Source organism: Cotesia typhae, unplaced genomic scaffold (assembly GCF_013202065.1).
Source record: "Cotesia typhae breed Kobodo isofemale line unplaced genomic scaffold, CoteBio_Ctyphae contig_50, whole genome shotgun sequence".
Taxonomy (NCBI): domain Eukaryota; kingdom Metazoa; phylum Arthropoda; class Insecta; order Hymenoptera; family Braconidae; genus Cotesia; species Cotesia typhae.
The window spans coordinates 1,366,046-1,389,148 of NW_027423758.1; the positions used below are offsets into that span (position 1 = coordinate 1,366,046).

General features: G+C 38.7%; 1 protein-coding gene across 5 annotated transcripts in view; it reads right to left on the bottom strand.

Moving 5' to 3' along the window:
• Rbp6 (RNA-binding protein 6) overlaps positions 1 to 23,103 on the bottom strand; it is a 271,526-nt gene that overhangs the window by 59,043 nt on the left and 189,380 nt on the right. For all 5 annotated transcript variants that reach the window (XM_074249673.1, XM_074249671.1, XM_074249672.1 and 2 more), the window contains exon 6: positions 12,813 to 12,905. In XM_074249673.1, coding sequence (XP_074105774.1) covers positions 12,813 to 12,905 — 93 coding nt within the window. The remainder of the gene's footprint in view (positions 1 to 12,812; positions 12,906 to 23,103) is intronic.

Below are 23,103 nucleotides of genomic sequence, written 5' to 3' on the forward strand. Positions count from 1 at the left end.
CTCGGTAATTGTAGAGCCCGGTAATTGCAAGTGGGTTATTTTTGCTACCCTTATTTTTGAGCCCTTGGCGACAATTGGGCGTCCTCAGCCCCGTCTTCCGTCCGAGACAATTATCAAGGCAATAATTAATAGGAAAATTTTAATTCCCAATTCTGGAGAATAAATTCAATAGATTAATTATTTATATTTAGCTGTTTTATATATTTATAGAGAGATAGTCAAGGCATGCACATGCATATCATTAATTAAGATCGCTCGAGGGTTTGTTGTTAATAAAAACGCACCAGAAGGAAGAGCCAAGACACTTGACACGTCACACGTAATCAAGTACCGACGTTCATGCTCTGGCCCGAGCTAAGACACTTAATTAATTCTGATTAACCTGTAATCACGTTCTGAGCGAGGGTAACGTCATCCAGCTATCTATATATCTGTGTATTTAGACACCAACACACACTGGCTTGCCGAGGGAGAGAAATACGAGTAATTTGTGTCCTAGACTATTAATTTAATGTCGTTATCTCACCTCTTTATGCTTCTGCTTTTTATGTACGCTTGGTTTATAATCGTGGTAATTATTTTTTATATCATCCGCGAGTCTAAAGCCATTTTGTTCTATTCATCCGCCATGTTCTTTTAGTCGTGGCTGTCAATGCTTTTTTTAATTTGTAAGAATTTTAAATTAAAGAGTGTAACATCATTTTCATTGACTTTTATTTTCGAGAGAGAAGTATCTCAATCTCAATTTGCTGTGATTAATAGATACGAAAAAATGACAAGAGACATTTTTTGTAGGAAATTTAATTATCTACCTGGAGGCCGTTGTCAATTTTTTCACTAATTAAATATTGATAGAATTATTTAAGAAATCAAACAAAAATTTCTTTTAGCAAGAAAATCACAGCTGCCATTAAAAACTTAAATTTTTACTGCAGCCATTCACGAAATTTTCCCAGAAAACCGATTTCAAATAAATATTTTCTGAAAATCTGAGCAATCTCATTGATAAACTCCGTAATAAAGCAAGCGAGGGTGGAAGACAGAGCCATCTCCTCGTAAAGGGACAATGACATATACTCGAGCAATATCAAAGATTGGCCGAGGGGTTGCTCCTAAGTGATTCAATCGATCGAGGTTTTTCAGCCCCTCGGCAGATTCAATGCCTCAAGCGCAAAAAGCTGCATTGGGAAACTAGCAGGGTGTTTTTTGGTGATAGTGGCACTTAATCAATCCTAACTGGGAAATCATCAGCAGAGTGAAAATGATTAAAGCAAAAAGTTTGGACGCAAATTGACGTGCAATTTACACTTTTTAAATAACTTCGCCAGGATGATGCTCTTTTAGATCCGCTAGTCAACAAAAGCTCGGGAAAATTTCGCAATTAATTAAAGTAGTGGCTTAGAGAAGTTTGTTGCGTCGGAGCTTATCCCTCGCTTACTTTCCAGTTCGGTAGAATTTTATTTTTTTTTTCTTTTATTTGTTTTCCAGCACCTTCCCTCAGATCCTTCCGTTATTTTTCACCTCGCTTTATAGGCTGCCGCTATTGAGCTCACTTTTCGCAGGTCAACACTCTAAGGAATTAGATCGTGTCGATATAACTACGTTTGAGGTTCCTTTGTAAGATCTGACGTGATCTAACGCAATCGATCCTGCATCACGTGATTTAATAATTTGTTATCTATTTTATATTTTAGATTTTTTATTTTTTACTTGCGGTACACGGAAAAACTTTGTAGAAAATTAGGTTGTGATTTAATGCCTGATAAGAGGAAAAGTGCTTAGATAGGGGAAGGGGTTCACGACGTCGACGTTAATTCCATCTTCCCTGGCGCGAAAACATCACGATAAAGTCTGATGGAAGCTCTTACTCTTAGTTCGCTTAAGAGCCTCCGAGGTGGATTTTCGTCAAGTCCGTGTAAAACAATTAGTCATTAAGTGTCAACTGACGTTTCTTGATTACCATAAAACCCAATCTTCCGAAACAAATGGGATTTTGTAAACATCCATTATTTTTAATTCGCTTGGAGACTGCTATAATTATACCGACGCCTTTTATTATTTGTGTTAGTAGTACTGGAGGATCTTGAGATCACTTTCAGGAGGGAACATTTTTATAAGGACTCTTGAAGGGGTTTTAAGAGATTTTGGGAGGTTGGGTATCGAATTTTTGATAAGTTATTATTTTTAAAGAGCTTAATTTTTAAAATTAATTTTTCATCAATTTAAAATCCTAGCAGAACTTAAATATTCAAAAGTCCAGCTTGAGGCACATCTCCATTCGTACAGAGACTAAAGTGTGCCAAAGTTTCCATCACCGAGGCTGTAACGTCAATTCCCTCGACTAACTGGAGGATTATTTTTCCGAATCGTCTTAGGCGGTCTTACTCGTGGTTCTATCGCACCGCGGATCACCACCCTAGACACGACGTGTATATGAATGATGTGGAAGTGTATATCAGGCTTGCAGTTAATTCGAAAAGTTTGGACGAGCCCGTCTGCCTGGTTGGGTGACTCGAACAAGTCCAATTTGGGATTTTGCAATTCCAATGGCCGCAACGCGACCCTTAGCTAAATATGCAGATCCAGGGTGGGTCTCTTTCCCTCGTAGGGAGGTTGTATATTCCACCGCAAGCTTAACTGACATCCTCCAGGACTCCAGCTCGGATCCTCATTCTCTTCTTACGAGCTGTTCCTCACTAGCTAACAGCCCTCCCTCCTTTTTCTCAACCCACAACCCAACAACGAGCGTGCTCTTATTCTGCTTACGTTCACTCACGAAACAACCCCTAATGCAGCCGTGACATCGCCGGAAGCACATTATGCCGAAATCCACCCTCTCACTTCACTTTAAAGCTCCTCCTGCTCTCTTTATCCCTTCCACTTTCTCTTCCAGGGTTTTATTCGCCCGTATGTGCTACTTGGACTCATGTCCAATTGAAAACTCAAATGGAGCCTCGGCAATTTATGTCCTCGAACAAAGGTAATTACTATGCATACTGTTGGCTGCCACTTTCAATTGTTATTACAATTTTCAGCTTCTATTTATTGTTCTGGACAAACTTCTAGACCTATTTGCACCTCTAAATTGTTTGAGTGCTCCTACTCAAGCTATTCACTCGAAATCTGAAGGCTGGTTTTCATGAAAACTGGCTTTAAGCTTCTTATGCATCGATTGTTACTAATTAAATGCTTTGAATTATGTATTTTGATCCTTGTAACAGCTCAAAGTCCATAAATAATCGATAAGATACATTAAAGTTGATTTCAATTGATAGAATAATTATTAATAAAAGCGATTTAGTTAGTAAATTATCGTTATTAGACTACTTGAAGGCCAATTTCTATGTAGCGCCTTAAAAAATGGTAAGCCTAGATAAATTTCCAATTCCATCCAGATCAAGAGCCGGGTTTGTAGCTTTAAAAAATGCAAATAGCTGGAAAGGTCTTTATTAGAGACAATTTGAACCCGTTGGTACGTGACCGATATAACAAGCGAGTTCTCGCCCGAGTAACCTCTTTAAAAGTATTTTTAATTGGAACCCGTAACAGTACAATGGAAAACAGCGAAGTTAAAGTGCGTCGGAATTTCCACCAAGAGAATGTGTAATGAACATTTCAAATGAATCACTGTTTAAATAATTTAATTCACCAACATCTGATTTTGTCGATTAAAAATACCATTGAATAAATTTTGAGTAAAATATTCACAGCAATACCATCAAACAGATTGACAGATTGCCTGAATTTTAAATCCGATCATGTAATTAACTCTGTGGTTAATTATTAAAACTTAATAACTCTGGTTTATTGTCTGGCTAGGAATTTTCGATTTACCATCAGTCGGGCATCCATCAGTCATCGATTAATCATTCGACTATATCCGTAACTGTAACGGTAACTTTTGACCGCGAAGTCAAAAGTGTCAAAGGAAGACCCAAAATCGAATAGTCGGTAATAAATAGCCATGAGTATTGGATAAAAAGTTACTACCCAAGAAGTTGTAAGCCGGAATAGCGGCTGCCGCTTGAAGTCCCTCAGGAATGGCCGAACAAACTTTTCTGCAGCGTAACTTGAAACTATCCAGTCGTAGATCACCTGGGAAGATTCTAGAGCTTGATTTTACCAGCTGAGGATGCCAGAGAGAACCGATACATCAACTAGCACAAGTTTGATTATTCCGGGCATTGTCAATTACCAGGAGACTGCTCATCAATCGTTGTTTAAACGGACTCTTGATTTCTAACTCTGTTCTTGGTGATAATCTTGCTCCGGACTAAATAGCTCAGCCAGAGCACTGGCTGCACAATAAATCCTGGAGGGAGTGGCTGAAGCTAGCACTTTTTTCAGCGTGTGCCGTAATCGCTTAGTTACGGAGATAAATATGATGTCAGCGGCAGGAGCCACCAGCGTTAGGAAAATGTATATCCCTCGAGTAGCTGGCGTCTCATGGGAGCTTTAACATACACATCATAAGGGCGAATTCATCCAAATATAAAATAACCCGTTTAAGTTTTCCGGAGCATTATAAATCAACGAAACAGATGACGGATTTTGCTTCAGGAGTTAATTTTTTTTGGGTGTTTTAATGGCTCTAGTTACATAGAAACGACCAAAACAATGTTTTAAATCCTCAATTAAAGTACTTTTGAATAATTATTATTCAAATAGTTTAAATTCAGTCACTTTATCGACAAAAAAAGACCCCCACGACCCTATTGATCACCAATTTCTAATAGAATTTATCTTTATCGATAGAACACGTTGGTTTTATCTCGGTAGGACACGCGGGCTCATCTTCAGTCAGAAGATCTTGGTTCATCGTCCCACCCCATAAGCTCGGGAACTCATAACAGCTTTGCATCCTGCAGGTAATTGAAAACGTTATCTCGCGACCGGCGCTCGGTACCTTCCATAGCGGCGGCATCTAGGCGTAATTAACACCCGCGTCTACTTCCACCGAGGCTGGATGAAACTCCAGAGGTTTTATTTGCTTTCGTGCTCCTCCACATTGATCAGATGGACAACTGCGACGGCGAATGAACCTACCAGCGTTCATTAGCTCCCGGGAAAAGATAATAGCCAGAGCTCTTCCTTCTGTTTGCCTGGTCAGCTGGAGCAGAGTTTGGGTAACTTTAACTGCCAGGGGTTGATTGTATGCTCTCGGATTACTCTAAGGCAACAGCAAACTGTCCCAGTCAAAGCCACCCGAGTTTTCATTGATGTCCAAGGAGCAACTAAGACGTGTACCCACGTACAGTTGCTCCTGTTGTTCCTGCTCGGAAGTTTCCATAGTCTCTAGTCCCTGTTCATTAATCTCTTATTCCCAACAACAATCACTTGTTTAATGTTTGGACAATCACTGTCCTTGAGTTAAACCAACTCCAGATTGTCGATGTCTTATAATTGTTGGTAGATAAGACCAACACTGCTCCATCCATCCATTATCGGATTCTCGAATAATTTTTAATTGATAAGAGACATTAAAGAGGGCGTACAAGAACCGAGAAGCTGCTCGGCGAAGTGTTGAACGCCCATCATTAGTCACTGTCCAACACAGCAAAAATCGATACCCTTTTTTCGGGATTCTCGCTTCAGCTAATTCTTTTCTGATTATCATAAAATCAATTACCTGATTAAAATTTTAATTGCATTATTTCGATTTTCCAAGGTGTGGCCGGCGATCCTCCGGGGGAATCAACATCGATACCGTCGAAATGAGTTACCAATTCCCCAGACGGAAAATACCTGATGGCAAATCCAAAAACTTGCATACCTCCGATTGAACGCCAGAAAAAGCAGTTAGCAGCAAATTCCTCGCCTTTGTCACTCGGGTAGTCTTTCCGGGGGGGCTAGGTGACTTTATTGTCTCATTAAAAGTGACACTGAGTGGAAAACTAGTCGACTTACGGGACTTTTATTGCTTAAGTGAAGGAACGAAACCTACTATCGCATTCGCGAGTCAAATATTCAGCCCATGAGCTGGATCATAAAAATCCGACACTTCCAGTGGCAGGACGAGTGTCAGGTAAGCTCTTTATTTTTTAATATCAATTTTGAGGACCATGCCTTTGTTTCATCTTGGAATTCTTGCTGTTAAAATTAAGCTTTTTTTTATGCTATTTTCCAGGAAAATTATCAAAAATGTTCTTAGGATTGATCATCGACATCTAGGATCAATTGAAAACCTACCTCTGTTTTCGTATTCTACTCTGGTTCGAGCAAAACTCACTAGAGGTTCGCAAGCGATGCAAATGAAAGTCGTTTGATAGAAAACGAATACTGAACGAATTCCTCGAAAGTACCAGGGCTGTAGTTGCTCCCGTGGATTATTTTTCTCGTCATCCGAGGGGTAGATGCTAAATAGGTAGTTAGCAAATTGATTTTATGAATAGTAACGAGTTTTTTAAAATTAATGACAGGCACAATAATGATAGAAGAAAAAGAGTCTCGGAAGAGGTTTTCTAATTGCGGAACTACCAAGAATAAAATATTCATGGATTTGCTAACGTCACTATGATACACGTCTGACAGTTTTATTCTCGGCGTTAAGTTTCAGGCATCTGCCCTAGTTTTAACTCCGACCTTTAATCTTTAAACTAAAACTCCTTCTTCCTGACATTAAATGTTTAAACAGTTGAATCCGTGATGCATTGTCAAAGTTTGTGCCTATCGGGGGAGTATGATGAATTTAGTAGCTTGTATAGAGGGCGCTATCGTTAATTTAAAAACGATGAAGGTCGAGGGCCGGAAGGGCAAAAATAAGCGTGAGTGTGAAGTTGCTCGGGTGAAAGATTCCGCGTGAATTTCCCTCGGGCAGGAAAAAAGGGAAAGACTGGGAAAGTTGGTGCATCCTTGCGTACGTTTTCGCCTTTCCGGAAATATTTCATAGCGGCGCCATAGTCGCTATCAATGAAACTTTCTCTGGTCTTTCTCTTTCTATTTCATTTCTGTTTTGATCCCCCGGTCGCCGACACGTCGGCCATCTTGCTTCCGGTCCCGGGCGTACCGGAAGCGGCCGGATGTGCTGCGACAAAGCGACGCTGCGGAAAAATCACGAGACCATGAACCGTGGATAAACAGAGAAGAAATGGCCGCTCCCGCTACTGGAAATCGGGTATAAAATACGACACCACCTCCATACAATCTATGCGTCCATGGGTAAACACTGATCACGTGTGATAATCAAATGTTTTTTCGGTTTTATCTACGCTATTGTTTATAAACCCGCGATATTTATCTTTCGCGGAATAGATAGATAGAAAAATAAAATACAAATATCTAAATGACTTTTGGTGCTTCACCAGTCATCATTTTCGATAGAAATTGTCAAGAGAGATTCGAAATTCAGCCTGGTTGTAACTCCTAGGGTGACAACCCTTGTGTAAAATCAACCCTTGGGGCTTCGCTTGCCCAGACTATTGGATTTTAACCTCATTCGTGACAGTAGTCAGTGTTGTAGTTTCTGTTGTAGCTGCTTCGTCCCTCACCACGGGACATTCCTAACGTTATTTCCTCATGGGAGTGTCTCCAAACGAAGCCCGCTCATTTCCCGGCAAGGGGACACCAGGTTAAACGCACCCCTCTGTATTATCCTCACGCGATCCGACTAACATTCTGATCTGAATGTTCATTCAGGAACCTTTAGATGAGGTATTTGGGAATTTCATGGAGATTCTTTTGGTATTCTTACTCGAGATTTGGAAAACCATTTGATAAAAAAATTTTTTTTGTAGGAAATGAAATTTTTTATTGCAAGTATTCGTATCATTTTTCTAATATCTCCAACTGTTGAGCAGTAATTGATGTTTAAAAAGTTTCACATAAAAAAGAAGCTTTATAAATACAACACTGCCAAAAACTAAAAAGTTAAAATTCTCCGGTAGTTCTAAAACCCGGTAATCTCAGTTGGTAAAAATCCACGTGTCAGGAAAGCATAACTACGGGAAAGTTGCATTCGCAAATCTAGAGTCAACGAGGATTGCGTCATTGTCCATAAACTATATAACACTACTCCTGCGAAACTCGGTTTTCTGGCGCCCATTTAGATAAACTCGTAATCTAGACGACATTTCCTACAGTGAAATATTCCCTGGGGTCGAGCTCGGCGCTCCCTTCGCTACAAAACCCACCACTACTGGTAGAAGCGAAAGCAGAAGCGTCTCCGAGCCCCCGTGTCCAAGAAAATCATAAAACTTTTTGTTCAAGCGCACTTAATCATCCTCGAGATTTATTAAAACCTCAAGATGATCAGATGAAAAATTTTAAAAAAGTTCAACCTGGAGGGGAACGGGTTTATCGCTTAAACTTTAGCTAAATGTTTTTCGCAGCAGGAATATATTCGCAGTCGAGAAATCATCAGAGACCTAGGGACAGGAGATAGCCGATCCAACCCTTGGCCACTTATTGCTACTCACCAGTATTTGCATAAACAAATTCAACTAGGGCGACTCCATTTCCAGTTGGTCTTTTCTCTCTTCCTCAGCAACGCCCGAAATTATATAAAACCTCCGATACAATTTGTGTAATTCTCATCATACTTGTTAATACCGCCGACTAAATTACTTAAATAACTTACTGCTGCTTCAGATGTTATTTTAAATATTTAAGCTAGTTATTTTGAAAGCTCTCTGAATCATTACTGCCTTCTACTTGCTCTTTTGTAGATTAATTCAAGTTTTTACACTTTTGGGATAAAAATATCGAAAAAATAATAAGAATACTTTCGATAGAAAATTCAATTCCCTAAAAAAAATATCTCTTATAATTTTTTCGTATCTTCAATATTTAACTCAGAATTTAAAATTTAATTTCTTTTTAATCATTAGCGGTTTAACAAAATTACTGTGTAATAATTATCAAGTGAATAAATCTCGTAAAAATGTAAATTAAACAATAAAAAGCAGTGATTCAAGTCCAGGACCATAAAATCCTTTAATTCAGGAATTATTTTAAAAAGTCCCGACACGTAGCAGCTTTTGTCTTGTGGCAAGAGTCATTAGTGTCTCCGGTAATGAGGACACTAATCACTAACAGACTCGACGTTAAATCTCGAGAGTAAAATTTAAAAAGTCAGATTGTTTTTTTTTTTTTTAGTTTTAAAAATCATACAGAAAAATAATGTTTGTAAAAGCGAAACCGGTGTTTCATGGCTGAGGCTGGTAGTCGAGATGACAAAGGATCGGGAGAAAAATAGTAAAATCCAGGGGATAATATGGAACGAGATGACTCCGCAAAAAAAATTTAAATCCACATTGAATTCATGAATGTTTATCCAGCAAATATTTGCCGCTCGAGTACACTCCACTGGAGGAGGGGGGGGGCGAGTGAGACAGGGGTGAGGGGTGAGAGCGTTTTAAGCCCATAACGCTATTATTATTTTTATAATACTGCCGAGTAATACAATCCAGCGTTGTGGTAACGCGTCTTTCAATTTGTCTCGTATATTTTCGACATAAAATGGTAATAATTAAATTTATTTGTTCTGTACCCAGGTAAGCACAAAAACAAGAGGGAGAAGTATTAGATAGAAAATTCAAATCGATAAATTAATTCAAAGCTAATTTTACATTCATACTTCCGCTGAATGATTTTAATCCTATTAAACTTTCACGATCTGCATTACTAACGGACTTTTCAATCTGTATATTCGAATAAATACTCTCTTTAATATTTTAATTCCTATCGATAACTATAAATATTACATTTATCCTACCTACGGAATTATATTTTTATGATACTTTAAATAGATCTGCCTTTTTGTGATTTTTTCGAGCCAAAATAGGGATATTGTTTCGATTTCAACATTGTTATTGGACTATTTTACCGAAATAATTTTTAACTACCTAAAATTGTAATTTTTTCGATCAAATTTATAAAAAAAAAAATTGATAAAAATAATCAGCTCGGTATAACAAAGTAATTTCGTGACCATTAAAACAAAATTTGAGGAATAATACCTCGAAAATGTTAACTGTAAGCCGAATGCAGTAGCAATGATTGCTCGAGGATTAAACAAACGAGGAAACGCTGTAGCTTGGCGAAGTAGGAGCATAAGTAGGAGTAAATTAATAAATTGCCGAGAATCCTCGTCGACTTTGTTTGGAATAAAGACCGGCTATAAATAACGGAGTAAAAGCACCCCAGAACTAAACCGGAAGTAGAAGTGGTAGTAAGGGTGGACTATCTCACCCTCCGAATCCCCTCGGTCCCCTCGGTCCCCTTGATTCTCTCCCGGCAATGATCATTTCGATTTACGAACGGGCGTTCATCACTGCTATAACTACACCATCAGCATCACTCCGGCGTTTACCGAGCTCCCATCCCAGTCGACAGGGAAACTGGCTTTTTTATCGCCCGACTATCAATAATCAATCCCGAACTACTCTGACTGAATAATCCGAAGACTTTATTCTTTGTCAAACTATTTTTATTTATTTATTTACTGATTTCCCCGTTAAATCCGGCTTGCTATTCTCTACGCCGCTACAAGAAATATAACTACACTTATAACAAGATATAATGCCTACCTCTACTTTACTTCAGAGAAGGAGCTCCGAGGTTACAAATGGCATGTATTTGCGACGACATTGTTTTAAATTGCCGTCACTTTTACGAAACTTTATAGTTTATCATATTTCTCCTTACTTTTAATGTTTTACACGGAAATTCTACTGCTGTTATTTATTATACGATATATGTATATATATTATTAACAGTAATGCTTTTTTTGATTTTACTAATATTTTTAGAGTAGCTAAATCTTAACTCAAAAAATTAAGACTCTAACCCACCATATTAATGATCTAAAACTATTTTCAGTTTTATAAACTTAAATCACAATAAAAAACTAAATTTGCACTAAAGTCATTGTAATTACTAAAAACTAACTTTAATTAAAGTTAATAACTGCAAAGTAACTTAAAAATAGTAACTATTAAGCCTTAAATACACCATAAAATATTCTCGGCCCCTATAAAATACTTCTCAATATCTCAAATGTACAAAGTCTTCACCCTTTTACGTTTTATTTAAAAGATCAAACACTGGAGAAAATCGCCAGCTTCCGGGTCGCATTAATTCTTAATTTCTTAATTTCGTAGCCGGGTACCTTAAGTACCGGCACTTGGACCCCGCGGCAAGAGAGGGGGATATTCGCCATTCACCCGAGTTTTCTTGATCCTCATACTTAGAGCTGTTCCTCCGTCTCCCACTCCTCAACCCGGACTCGGCCCCTATCACCGAGATGAAAGGTATAATTAAGCTCTTCAAGTACTCGGTGACCCCTCGACCTGTTTCCCCGCTGGATTTTTTTTCCTCTGAATCATTAATACCGATAATAAAACAGTGAATAAACAAGGTGGTTAATCGATTCGCAGTTGCGCTGCTTATTGTGTCACTCGGGTATTTAATACAATGGCAAGTAATTTAATCTCGATTTCATGTCCGTATTCAAGAACACTCGAGATATGAATCAATGGCAAACGTTGCAGCATCTACATCAACCCCATCTACATCCATGCGCCTCAACATTTATCAATTGTCTTTGTTCTATATCTATTGTGTGGATGTAGATATGCAAGATATAGCTCACCTGAGCGCGTTTTTCCCGACCAAATAAATTAATCCCACACAATACGCGTCTCTGTTATCTTCATTCGCGCGTATTTATATCCAACGTAGGCGTTTATAAACCATATATGTGCTGCTCACCGGGAGATCTATTGATGTTGGGGTGGAGAAGCCAGCGATAGATTGTATCTTTCGATGTGGGTCATCCTTCAGCTAGGCGAAGGAAGTTTAAGTTACTTTAACTAATCACTATTCTAAGATACTCAAAGGTTATCGTTTTGCGCCTAAACGGTTGAAAATATCCAAAAAATGATATAAATACTTTCGATAGAAAATTAAATTTTCTACAAAAAAGGTTTCTTATTATTTTTCCGTATCTCTAATATTTACTCTATAAATTAATATTATATAATAAATAATTCTTAAAATTTATCGTACCTTTATTTGAAAAACAATATTTGCAGTATCAGAGAAACCAAAGATTGACCAACTCTTAGCCTCGGTACCGTCCAAATGCAAAGTTTGAACAATCGATAACGATGCATTGGATTAGAAACTCGAAACTAGCTGAGATATTTCATCCCCGGAATATTGAATGCCGAAAGTTGCCGGTAGAGAAAGACGCCCTTGAAAGTTTATCGTAAGCCATATAGGTTGATGCATTGTGCTTTGATGCAAATAATTGGAATATCGTGAATCCCAAATTGATCAACGAGTGATATAAATCTGTGTAATTGGAATATCCCCCTCTCCTTCCCCTTGAGCATAGTCTATGGTCTGTTTAGCAGTCGGCGAAATATATGTGTGGCTGAAACTATTGCTTAGCAGACAATGACTTTGGGTGGGGATTGACGTTACTGATTACTGGTGCACGTGGCGAAATTACTGATTCGAATTTACCGAACGGCGAACGACGAACTGTGACGCGTGGATGCTGATGCTGATGCGAGGGGAGGCTTTAATGACTATGGTGACACTCTCAAGCGTGATCATGACGATGATAGCGAGAACCGAAACACGAGACTCGCTGATGCGTGCTCACATAAAACCGCCACTTCTCGCGGTATAGATTTAGATATAGATATAGATATACCCACGGATTTCGTTATATCGACATGTCTGATTGACGATCATTATCCTCATCCACGCTTCATCCCCGTTGATTATAATATTTATTCACATTAAATATTTATAGGCTACTTGTTTGGTAATTATTATTTATCAATGTTTTTGTTAACACTCACCGGGCCGAACTGTTCGAAGTAATTTTTGACGTCCTCCAGCGTCGTAGGCGCTGACAATCCGCCGACGAATATCTTCTTTGTCCTTGTCACCATCTGAAACAAAAACATTTTTTTTTATTAGGTTTGTTCTTATTTAATTTTTAAAAAATTATAAATTGAAATTCTCAACAAAATTCGGTTATCTAAAAATCAACTCCAGTCGATTAATAACCGAGGGTGTTTAATCGAGCGTAATTAATCCGCGTGATATGAAAAAACCTCCCCTTCAAAAATTGATAAGATAAAATATGACTTGCTTAAATATGTATATTATTCATATATTTCTATGAAAAGTCTCATTAACGGTAGAGAAATTTTTTGTAGGAAAACTGCACGCAGTGTGTATCATTGAGGATGAAAAGCTCTGAGAATAAAAGTCTGGGGACGCACCAACGACATTACTAGGTGTACTTGCTCGTCAGGCGTCACCTACTGCTCGATAGACTCAGATACCCTAAATAAACCTTTGGGATTTGAAAAAAAAAAATAACGAAGAAAGAAGTTCACATAAGAGTTTTAACAGTCGAAAGCTGAAACTCGTATCAGAGAAATAAAGAGCTCGAGAATATTTCTTAACCATTTCTCATTTTGAGGACTTTTGACCTTTTGCCCTAGTAAATATGAAAGGAAAATCTTGCTGACATTTATTAAAAATAATTACTTGTAAAACTACTACACTTTATGTGATTAAAAGGAGAATGATAATAATAAATAAAAGCTAAAGAAAATCGGAATTGTTGGATGTTTAATCCCAGTTACAGTCATTGAGGAATCAAAAGAGCCTTTTGAAAGCTCGGCAATTTTACTGATGAGTTGCGACCTACGGGAGCTCTCACAGACTTCGTTTCAAGCTATTGATTATTTTTTAAACCAAAGGTCTGACGCTAACGTTCATGAATTTAAGTTTTTTAGGGACCTGCCGCAATGAGCTGAAATTAAAATCTAAATTTCTAGGTCAAATATGCAAGATACAAAAAAATTATAGGATATCTTCTTTGTAGAAAATTTAATTTTCTATCGAAAGTATTCTTGTAATTTTTCCGATATCTTTTACAGTTTGGGCGTAATCGACAGTCAAAGAATTTTTGGGCTGATTGATTGATTATTTATATAAATTTAATACAGCACCATCTGTGAGCTGTTTATGGAATTAAATATTATGACCCATCAAAAATCTGTGCTACGCTACTGAAAAGAAATACTCGGAACGATTTGATTAAACGGAATAACTCAAAAAGAATCCTTAATAGTTAAAATTTTATTTTATTATATTATTATACGAGACAATAAAAATGTGGGCGACAGAATGAAAAAATGTTATTCTTTTGTGAGTGGGATGCAAAATGCGGTGGATATTAACCTCGGATCTAAGGCGGGACCAGTTGGTGGATGGGTAAAGAATGAAATCTCTGAAATATGTGTCTTGCGACAGAGCCAGACGCAGTGTAGGGTTTTGAAAATTAAAATAGTTTCGCCGGGAATAAAAAGCTGAAGAGGTTCGGGCTCCGGGTATGAAAAAAGACCAGTAAGAATTTTATGTGGGGAAGGAGTCGAGTCGAGTTGAGTATCATGAGCCTCTGGCGATGAAACTATAAAGCTACTGCTAGTAAGTTGTAAAATTGTAATAGCCTTCCGGTATTTACATAATGCCGAGGTATAATAAGTAGAACTCTCGCCCGAGTTTCCATTACTATTCCATAGGGTTTACCACCCACTCTTTTCCAACTGGCTTTTTCCTCAACTCAGTTCTGCTCGGGAATTATCGCAACTGGTGGACAGCAACAAGTTCGATTCGGTAGCTTTCAAGGAGTGCCAATTACAGGCATTGTCCTCCACCTTCCTCCTGAAGAATCGGACAATGAGTCGTTAGATGTCCTTTGTCGAGTATTTAGTGACCTCTTACTTCGAGAGTCCTTGATGACTCAGTTATCAAGTGGTTTCATGTACTGTTTCGATTTTCGCTTCTTAAGATTTCTCGGTTCCAATGAAAAATGATCCAGAAAAAGGAGAGTGATCTGTAACAAAATTCGGCTGTGGGATTTGTTGAAAAACAAACTTTTCCAAAGTTCACCGAAAGTTTTGCTAGTCCCAAGGGTGGTGACCAGAGAAAGTTGTAACGCCTGGAAAATGCTAAAATCCTGTCGGGATATTTTGATTAATTGTTTTTCATCTCAAGTTGTACATTTGCCAAACTACCGAACCGATACTACTTTTTTTAGGTATTACAGTTAAGCCCAAGAGGAAAAACGTTTTTAGTTTGGAAAATCATAGGGTGTCATGCTTGACATCACATATGATCATGTTTTATTATATATGGCTTTTGATCACATATAATGTCATAGATAATTTTTAATAACGGATGTAAAATCATGCTTTTCAACCATTTTTTAAAAAAATCCATCACCCAGGAATGATAAAACACCTCGAATCCGTAAGTTCCTTAAAAATCAATGTCGTGAGCGTGGAAACCCTTATACACTGGCTTTGATTTATCGACCAGTAGACGTTTAAATTTTAAACCAATTGCCTCCCCTAGAAGCATGAATATACCTGCTGTAATTTACCATAGCTAGAGATATCGCCGTCTATACTTAATGCCCACTCGATATTCCATTTAAAAGTCATACGTTATTACAGTTACTTATTCAAGCTTCATAAAAATGTCTTGTCATAGATTGTAAACTCTAAAGCCCTTATATTGTCTTGGCACGAATTTTCACCCCGCTAAAAATTCAAGCTGTCGTTCAATCGGTCACAAAAATGCATCTAGTTTAGAAGGTTATGCTCTCGGTGATTTTTGGAATCCGCAGGAGAATCTTTTGCAAAAATAAATCAAAAGCTCGTTCGGGTAGTTTCCGGGTTGGGATCGAGCTGGGTGTGAGTTGTGGCCGCGATTCCATAAATAATGGGTTTTTGGGGTCCAGTCTTCCCTGTATAATGCAGACGTGTGGCTCTGCGGATTTTCTCGGGTCCTGCTTCGGAGGAAGAGGGAAGAGAGGACCGGGTAGTTGCTAGAACCTCACATGTTGCGATTTAAAGGGGTGGACTGGTCAGTGCGATAGCAAGCTCACCAGCCTGGACTATCGCTCTGATAAACCCTTTCTCGTTGGCATCCAGCTTTCTCTCTCTTTCTAGTTCATAGCGTAAGCCCCAGTATTCCTCCCAGAGTATTCCGGGACTATTTATCACCCGACAACTTAACTTGTAAAGTGTCCTGGGGGGAAATCGGCTTAGATTTATTTTTTAATTACGGATTGTGGTTTAGAGGAGGAGCTTTGATCATCCAGGTTGTCTTCTGTTGATGATTTTTCTCTATTTTTAGAAAAAAATTTTTTATGACTTAACGGTGAGAGATATCAAAAAAATAATAAGAATACTTTAGATAAAAAATTAATTTTCCTAAAAAAAAGGGTTTTTACAATTTTTTTGTATCTTCAATATTTAATCCAGAAATCACAATCTTAATTTTAATTCAAAATCGTTCCTAAAGTAGAGGATTAAAAAAGCAGAGTTAGATTTTAAATAAAAATAATGTCCTGTTGCTTAATTATTCTCGTTAGAGGTTAATAAAATGAGTGTGTGTGCGGTCGAGATCACAGGTATTATGTTCCAGCGGCAGATGGATGCGTTGAATGCAACGCGAGAAGATTTGAGGTGAAGTGAGTGGCTGGTAGTGGAATACCGGTTTTGCCATTCACGCTGAATGTATTCTATTGTCTTGATTCAGCTCTCGAGGGGCTTTAGCATCAACTTTTATGTTTTTACAATCGCGAATTAGCTATTATTAATTATTCTAGCAAGTAATACGATCTCATTCGTTCGAATGAATGACAGAATTCGAAAAATCAAAACTTTTGTATAAACCCGCGGATAGAGAAATGAAAGGGTGGATGGATTAATTAATTCCAAAGTGATTCGTGGCCGAGAATTACACAACAGCGATTCCCTCCTGGAAGAAGTAACCCTTCTTGGATTTCTCAACAAGTCTGGATGTCACGAGATTGAGAGACTCCCTTCTGAGGCAGTGTCACCAAGCAAACACCTGCGACGAGCGAGGAGCTGCGCTTGGGGCGGTTTCTGATTTCCAACCCTACAACCCTAAAGCGAGGGTAATCTTTGTTGACGTCGCGTGCGATCGTTACGTCTGAGTGACATTCACTCGACTTTTGTTGTATTTTATATTTATATTTATATTTTTCTGCCTCTCGGTGGTGGAAGATATATATTTTTTATATAAATATTTTCACCGCTCCCGTGAATTTATATTTTTTTTGTTCCTCTGTAGTAAATTTTTTAATCTCAAATGTCGCTGTAAAATGATTGTTTTAAACCTACGGATTATGAATGCCGGCGAGGGGAGGCCTGCTAGTTGAAAGTCGGGGTTTTTTAAGTAATTAAAGTAACACCGATGTTTCAAATTAAAAACTTCTCTATATGCATTTTTAATCCTCACTTTTGCATCGTGGATAAATTTTTGTCCTGTCATAATAATTCTTTTTTTATCCACTAAAAATTCATTTTAGAGATTACTTTTTTTTTTTTTTTTTTTTTTTTTTCAATATTACAGTCAAGCATTAAGAATAAAATCGCTTTCTAGTGTAGAAAATCATCTGTTGTCTGCATGACGTCATATGTGGACCTACTTTGCATAAGTAGAATCATGTATGACATCATAGGTAAATTTACATCACACATGATCATGTATAACACTTTATAAAAATAATAAATTGAAAACCAACTGATCAACAATTCCGTAGTGATTTACAAATTTTTGTATTCCGTCTGTAATGAAATCAGCTTTCCGTGAATTTTTAATTCCCCGAAATGAATCCAGTAAAAAGCGCACAGTGGAATTAATCATGCACTTTGGTTCGGTTTACACCGAGGTAAATTTCGTGAGAACAAAGTTCTAAATAGGCTTTACACTGAATTCGAGAGCGATAGGTTTATGTTTAAACCGAAGGGTGGAAATAATGCCTGAGTATATCGAGGAGCGAATGCCTGGCGCTGATAAAAATCCACAACTGTCGTTGGTATACCGTTGCCGTGGGTTCCCTGGTTATAAATACCCAACCAACCCGATAGTCCAACAAGTAAATCTATAGCTGACACAGATATCATGGAGGTTGGTGACTCCCAGGCGCTAATGAAGGTCGATTAGCATCGATTCTTCTCACCAGTCCAACTCAACAGGTAAGTAAACTCATTCTTGGATGATATAATCAGGTCGCCTGGAAGTTTTCCTTTTAAATTAACGAGCAGGTGTCGCTTCTAAAGATTTCTTTCTCTAACTGGCGACTCTCCGCTGCTAAATAGTTAAATATTGAAACATTGTTTCGTCGATCTTAAAGATTTCTCGAGCCGAGTGCATTAAAACTTTCGGAAGAATCCGAGGGAGGGGGCTAGCTAGCTCGCTTACCCGAAAGGAGTTAACCTACTTCCACATTTCGGTCGTTTGTCACCCGTGGGGACGAGGGGTGTCAGTCGCGTGTATCGCCCACCCTCGGTCCGAGACAACCGACGGATTTAAAAGCGTTTCGATGTAAACAGGATTGGAATCGAACCGTAAGGGCTGATTCTAATTCCTGGATGCCCTAACCAGACTTTTCCCGATCCCAGAATTACGTAAACTTGATTTTCCATTGAACGGATGAGCAGAGTCTGTCACCCGTGACTTTTTTCTCCCTCTCATCGATCCTTTTTCCATGTAACTCTGGCCGATAAGTTCTCGCCTCCTTATCAAGAGGGTTTTTAACAGCGACTCGCACTTTATTCTGGCTTGATTACTCCAATCGAGAATTCCGCGGTCTACCACCGCAGCCTCATCCTTTTTTTTCTCCACTCCGAACTGATCCTCGAGTGCATTCCGGGCTGGCTTTGACTCATCGCCCAGCTCTACATTCTGTGGTTTATTACTTGGTCCATTATCTCCAGGCTGGATCCCACCGGCCAGCAATTCCTATCCAAAAATCCAGCTGACTCAGATTTATTTGCATACACCATAAATCTGATATCACTCGCTATTGATTTTGGTGGATGGACGGACTAGTGTAACTATCACTATTCATGTCATTCTCATCAATATTTATGCTAATCAATGGACGTTACTTTGCACTCAGGTTGGAGCTATAGCTTATACTAATACCGAAAATTTGATGGAAAGAAATCCATTGTAAATGATGTTTTTGGTGTTTAAAGAGCTCCTAGGTGTTTTTGATGGATTGATTGACTCTTAACAATCTTCAGGGATAAATACGTGCTCCCAGCATCCGACCCAGTTTCGAACCAGAGGATTCTGCCCCGAATACCGTGGTTGTAACAGACCACGACCTAGATATCGAATATCGGTACGTGCAATTGTTAGCTAGGGAACTAGTGATGAATGGAGGCATAAAAGTTATCTAGACGGTGATATTTAGCAGAGAATAAGGAGGGTCGACCGGACAGACAAATGCCGGAAACAATAGCTTCTAAGGCGTTCGGGTTCTCTCCAAGATAACAGAAGAGAGCAATACTTGCCCAGTTTTCATAACTTAAGAACTATTGGGAAAAAAGGAACCAGTGAGCTAGTGATAATAACGGAAAATAAAGCCCGAGGAATAGGAAAGGAATAGGAATAAGGGAGAGGGGCAAGAGAAATAATGACAATCGAGGGACGTGGAAAATATAAAGACGGGGTAGAAAAACCCTCGTCGCCATGGTTAACGAGCGATCCACTCTTTTCTCCTGTACGTTTTTTTTTTTTTTTTTTCGAGCCCACTCACGGGGCGTAGAAGCGCAACGACGTCGCGAGACGAAATGAGTCTCGGCTTAACGAGACGGCGACAACAAAGCCAGAGGGTCTTTTGTCAAAACTCACCGTCAGAATACACCTTTTTTATTTTTTTTTCTTTATTTACTTTTGGGTTTTTAAATCCTATAAAACAGTAATCCAGATAAGGGTGAACCTGCTGTATCAATAACGCGATTAGCGCCTATAATCATTTGATTTTCTGAATTTACTCAGGTCTGTAGTAAATTTTGTGCTTGGTTCATCACTAACAGACATTATTTAATCCGCAAAAATCAGAAAATCATACAATTTTCACAATAGTTAAGATAAATTCTGTTTCTTTGCCAATTCCATCAATCCTATAAGTGTTGGATCAATTCTTTGGCATTTATGCCGACAATTGAGAATTATCTGACAAGAAAAAGTCAAAATTTTCCCTCCAGGAATCTAATGAATATCATTTCCAAAGTTTGAAGCTGCAAAAATGCAAAAATTTCCAAGTTTTCTGAATTATATCATTCTTAAAAGTGTTGAACCACGGATTAGCACCTGGCCTATCACCGTTAAGCATGATATTACCAGCAGCCTTGGAAATTTTTGGATTTTACACTATTTACAAACAGCCTATCTTCGGAAAGGTCAAAATTTTCGACTTTTTCCCGATCAAATCACTCCCAAAAGTCATAAAAACACTTGCTCGTAAAAATTGAGTATAACAACCATGTAATTTTAAATTTCTAGCACCTTTCTCGACTCGAATCAGCCTGGAAAGCGAGCAATAAACATACTCGATTAATATTCCAGCTGATAAGACTCGAGGAAGCTCCAGCATATGGTAAATATACTTTAAATAACACGTCACGAATAAAAACACAGCACACGCGTACCTTTTCAGAGGTGATAAGCGGCGTGATGTACGTAGTGACCGCCGTCTTGTACACTTAGCTGGTACCTTGGGTCAAGTAGGTTCCACTCGGAACAACGGGTCTGATCAGCTGACCCGTAGACTCCTAATTACACTGAACTAATCCAAGATGCTAATGATTGATTGGATATGAGGTTGTCTGACCTGAAGATAGTGATCGGTGACTTCCAGGTGAAACTTCACTGGATTACTTATTACTACACTCACTTATTACTCGATCAATGATCAATTACTGATGATTGATGACTGATAAATCCAGAAATCACCGAAGAAAACACGCGGAACTTAAATAATTGTTGCCGTTCAAGGACCACATCAACTCTGGTACGTGTTTATATGTTATATATGTATCTATAGATATATGAGTGTGTTATATAATGTATACCGCGGGTTACCGTCGCGTGAGAGAGGGTAGGAGTGAGAGAGACGGCACGCAAACGTAAAATGCCAGTGAGGCAGGTGGTTTGCTGCGTTCCGGTGGTAATGCTACACGTTGTGGCGCCGAGAACGGAATGGGGCGGCCGTGGCTGCCCGGGCAGTTGCTCTCGAGAGAGGGGAGCGTTGTACTCGGTGAGTGGGAGGCTGAAGTCACGAGAAAGGGAAGGATATGAGGCGCGTGTACCCCCCACGCCAATCTTTGACTAGTCACGCGCAGAATCACGCTCCCCACTGGAGCTTCTCCGAGCTTAAGGCTTGGGAGCACTGAGAAGGGGAGCGTGGGAGGAGTGGGAGTTGAGAATGCGTGGGTGGGAGTCACTCCGCGAGCTGCTCCAGGCGGAATCGACCGGCAAGTTGCCGCGCCAGGCAGACCGACCCAACGGGAATACTTAATGCTGTCGCGTACCCACCGCTTGACGATTGAATGAAGAGGAGGTTATAAACAAGGATGCTAGGATGCTACGATCTAAATCCTAACAGAGCTTCTGAGGAAGAGAGAGATATTCTCATACCGGATGAGCTTTTGAGGGTGCCTACTTGTTACGCCTCAACGTGGTAAGCGGGTTCGTTTGTTAATTTATTATATTATTATTATTGTTTTTTTTTTTTTTTTTCATTATTATTATAACAAATACTGATGATTGGAATTTCAAATTATGTTGGAGATATTGTTGAATAACTCTTATAATAATGAAAATATTGAAAAAATGATAAAAATATTTTTGATGGATAATTTAATTTTCTACAAAAAAAGTTAGTTTTAAAAAATGATTTCGTCTAAATAACGACAGATATCAAAAAAATAACAAGAATACTTTTGATAGAAAATTTATTTTTTCATAAAAAATGTCTCTTTTAATTTTCTCCTAAATCGAATCCTCCAGAAGTTATCAGCGGTCGTAGTATTTTTTTCAGTTATTCCAAATTGACCTTTTCAAACTAAAGATTATGGTCAGTTGACTTCTGCCGGAGACAGCGCACGTGTATCGTTATCTAGAGGGCATTCGGCAGCTGTCAACCACCTCGAGTCGATTACCAGAAGATACAGTCACTCAACCGGCTGACCAAACTGGCCCGTTACTGCTTCCAGCTACAGTTAAGGGTTTAAGGCACCTTGCGTCTCTACTGGCGGTTCGCCAGGTGCGAACTACCCGCTCAGCGCGAAAGAACCCCCGCGGAGGAAAAAAACTCGAGAAAAAAAACATGGAAACAGAGAGGAGGCTAACTCAATGTAGAAAAGATTTCATTGAGCAACGACGGTATGATCTGGCAGCCTGCCAATACTACACCCCGTCGCGCTCCATTTGTGTATATCTATATATCGAGGGAATTCGAAGTTCGAGAGTCGAAAGGCTGACCAGTCGAGCACGAAACGACTGAGAAGTGCATCTCGTTTCAAACTCTGATGTTTCCTACCAGTGTGTGTTTATGTCTATCTACAGATCTTCTATCCAGGGATGTGTGTGTCTTGCATGTAGGGCGAGGGTGTGACGGGAGGCTGCAAGATCGATAGGATAGAAATTGTGAGCTCAAAAGTTCAACCACGTTATAAATTTGTATTCATCTATCAATCTAATGTATTTTTCGGATAGTAATTTAATAAAACTATATATATTTATGCCGGCTATGCTTCATAAAAATAGTTGAGATGTAATGCATGCATTGAAATCCATTCTCATGTCAGTTTTTTCGAGATTCACTTGCTAGATCCAGGAAATAAGCTTGTGGTAAGAAATAAACTCTTTTTTGCTCCTACAAGTGTTGACCCACAGATTGGGACCTGGTCTATCAGCGTTATGCATGGTATGTACATCAACCTTAAAAATTCTTGTACTTTAAACTATCCTTTAGCAGCTTATCTTCGGAAAATTCAAAATTTCCCTTTTTTTCCCAATTAAACTTCCTACTTACTATCTGCAGAAGAACAAACTCAAATTGCGATAAAAGACATTGGCGCACAGTATTAGATTTTGGCATATTAAATCTTCCAGAGGAACTGAGTTTACTTAGAGTTATTGTTCTATTTGTACTAACGATCTCTTTGTCTCTCATTCATCCTTTGTCAAAAGCCACTCCGAATAATAACAACAATAATGGCAACAATAACAATAATTTGT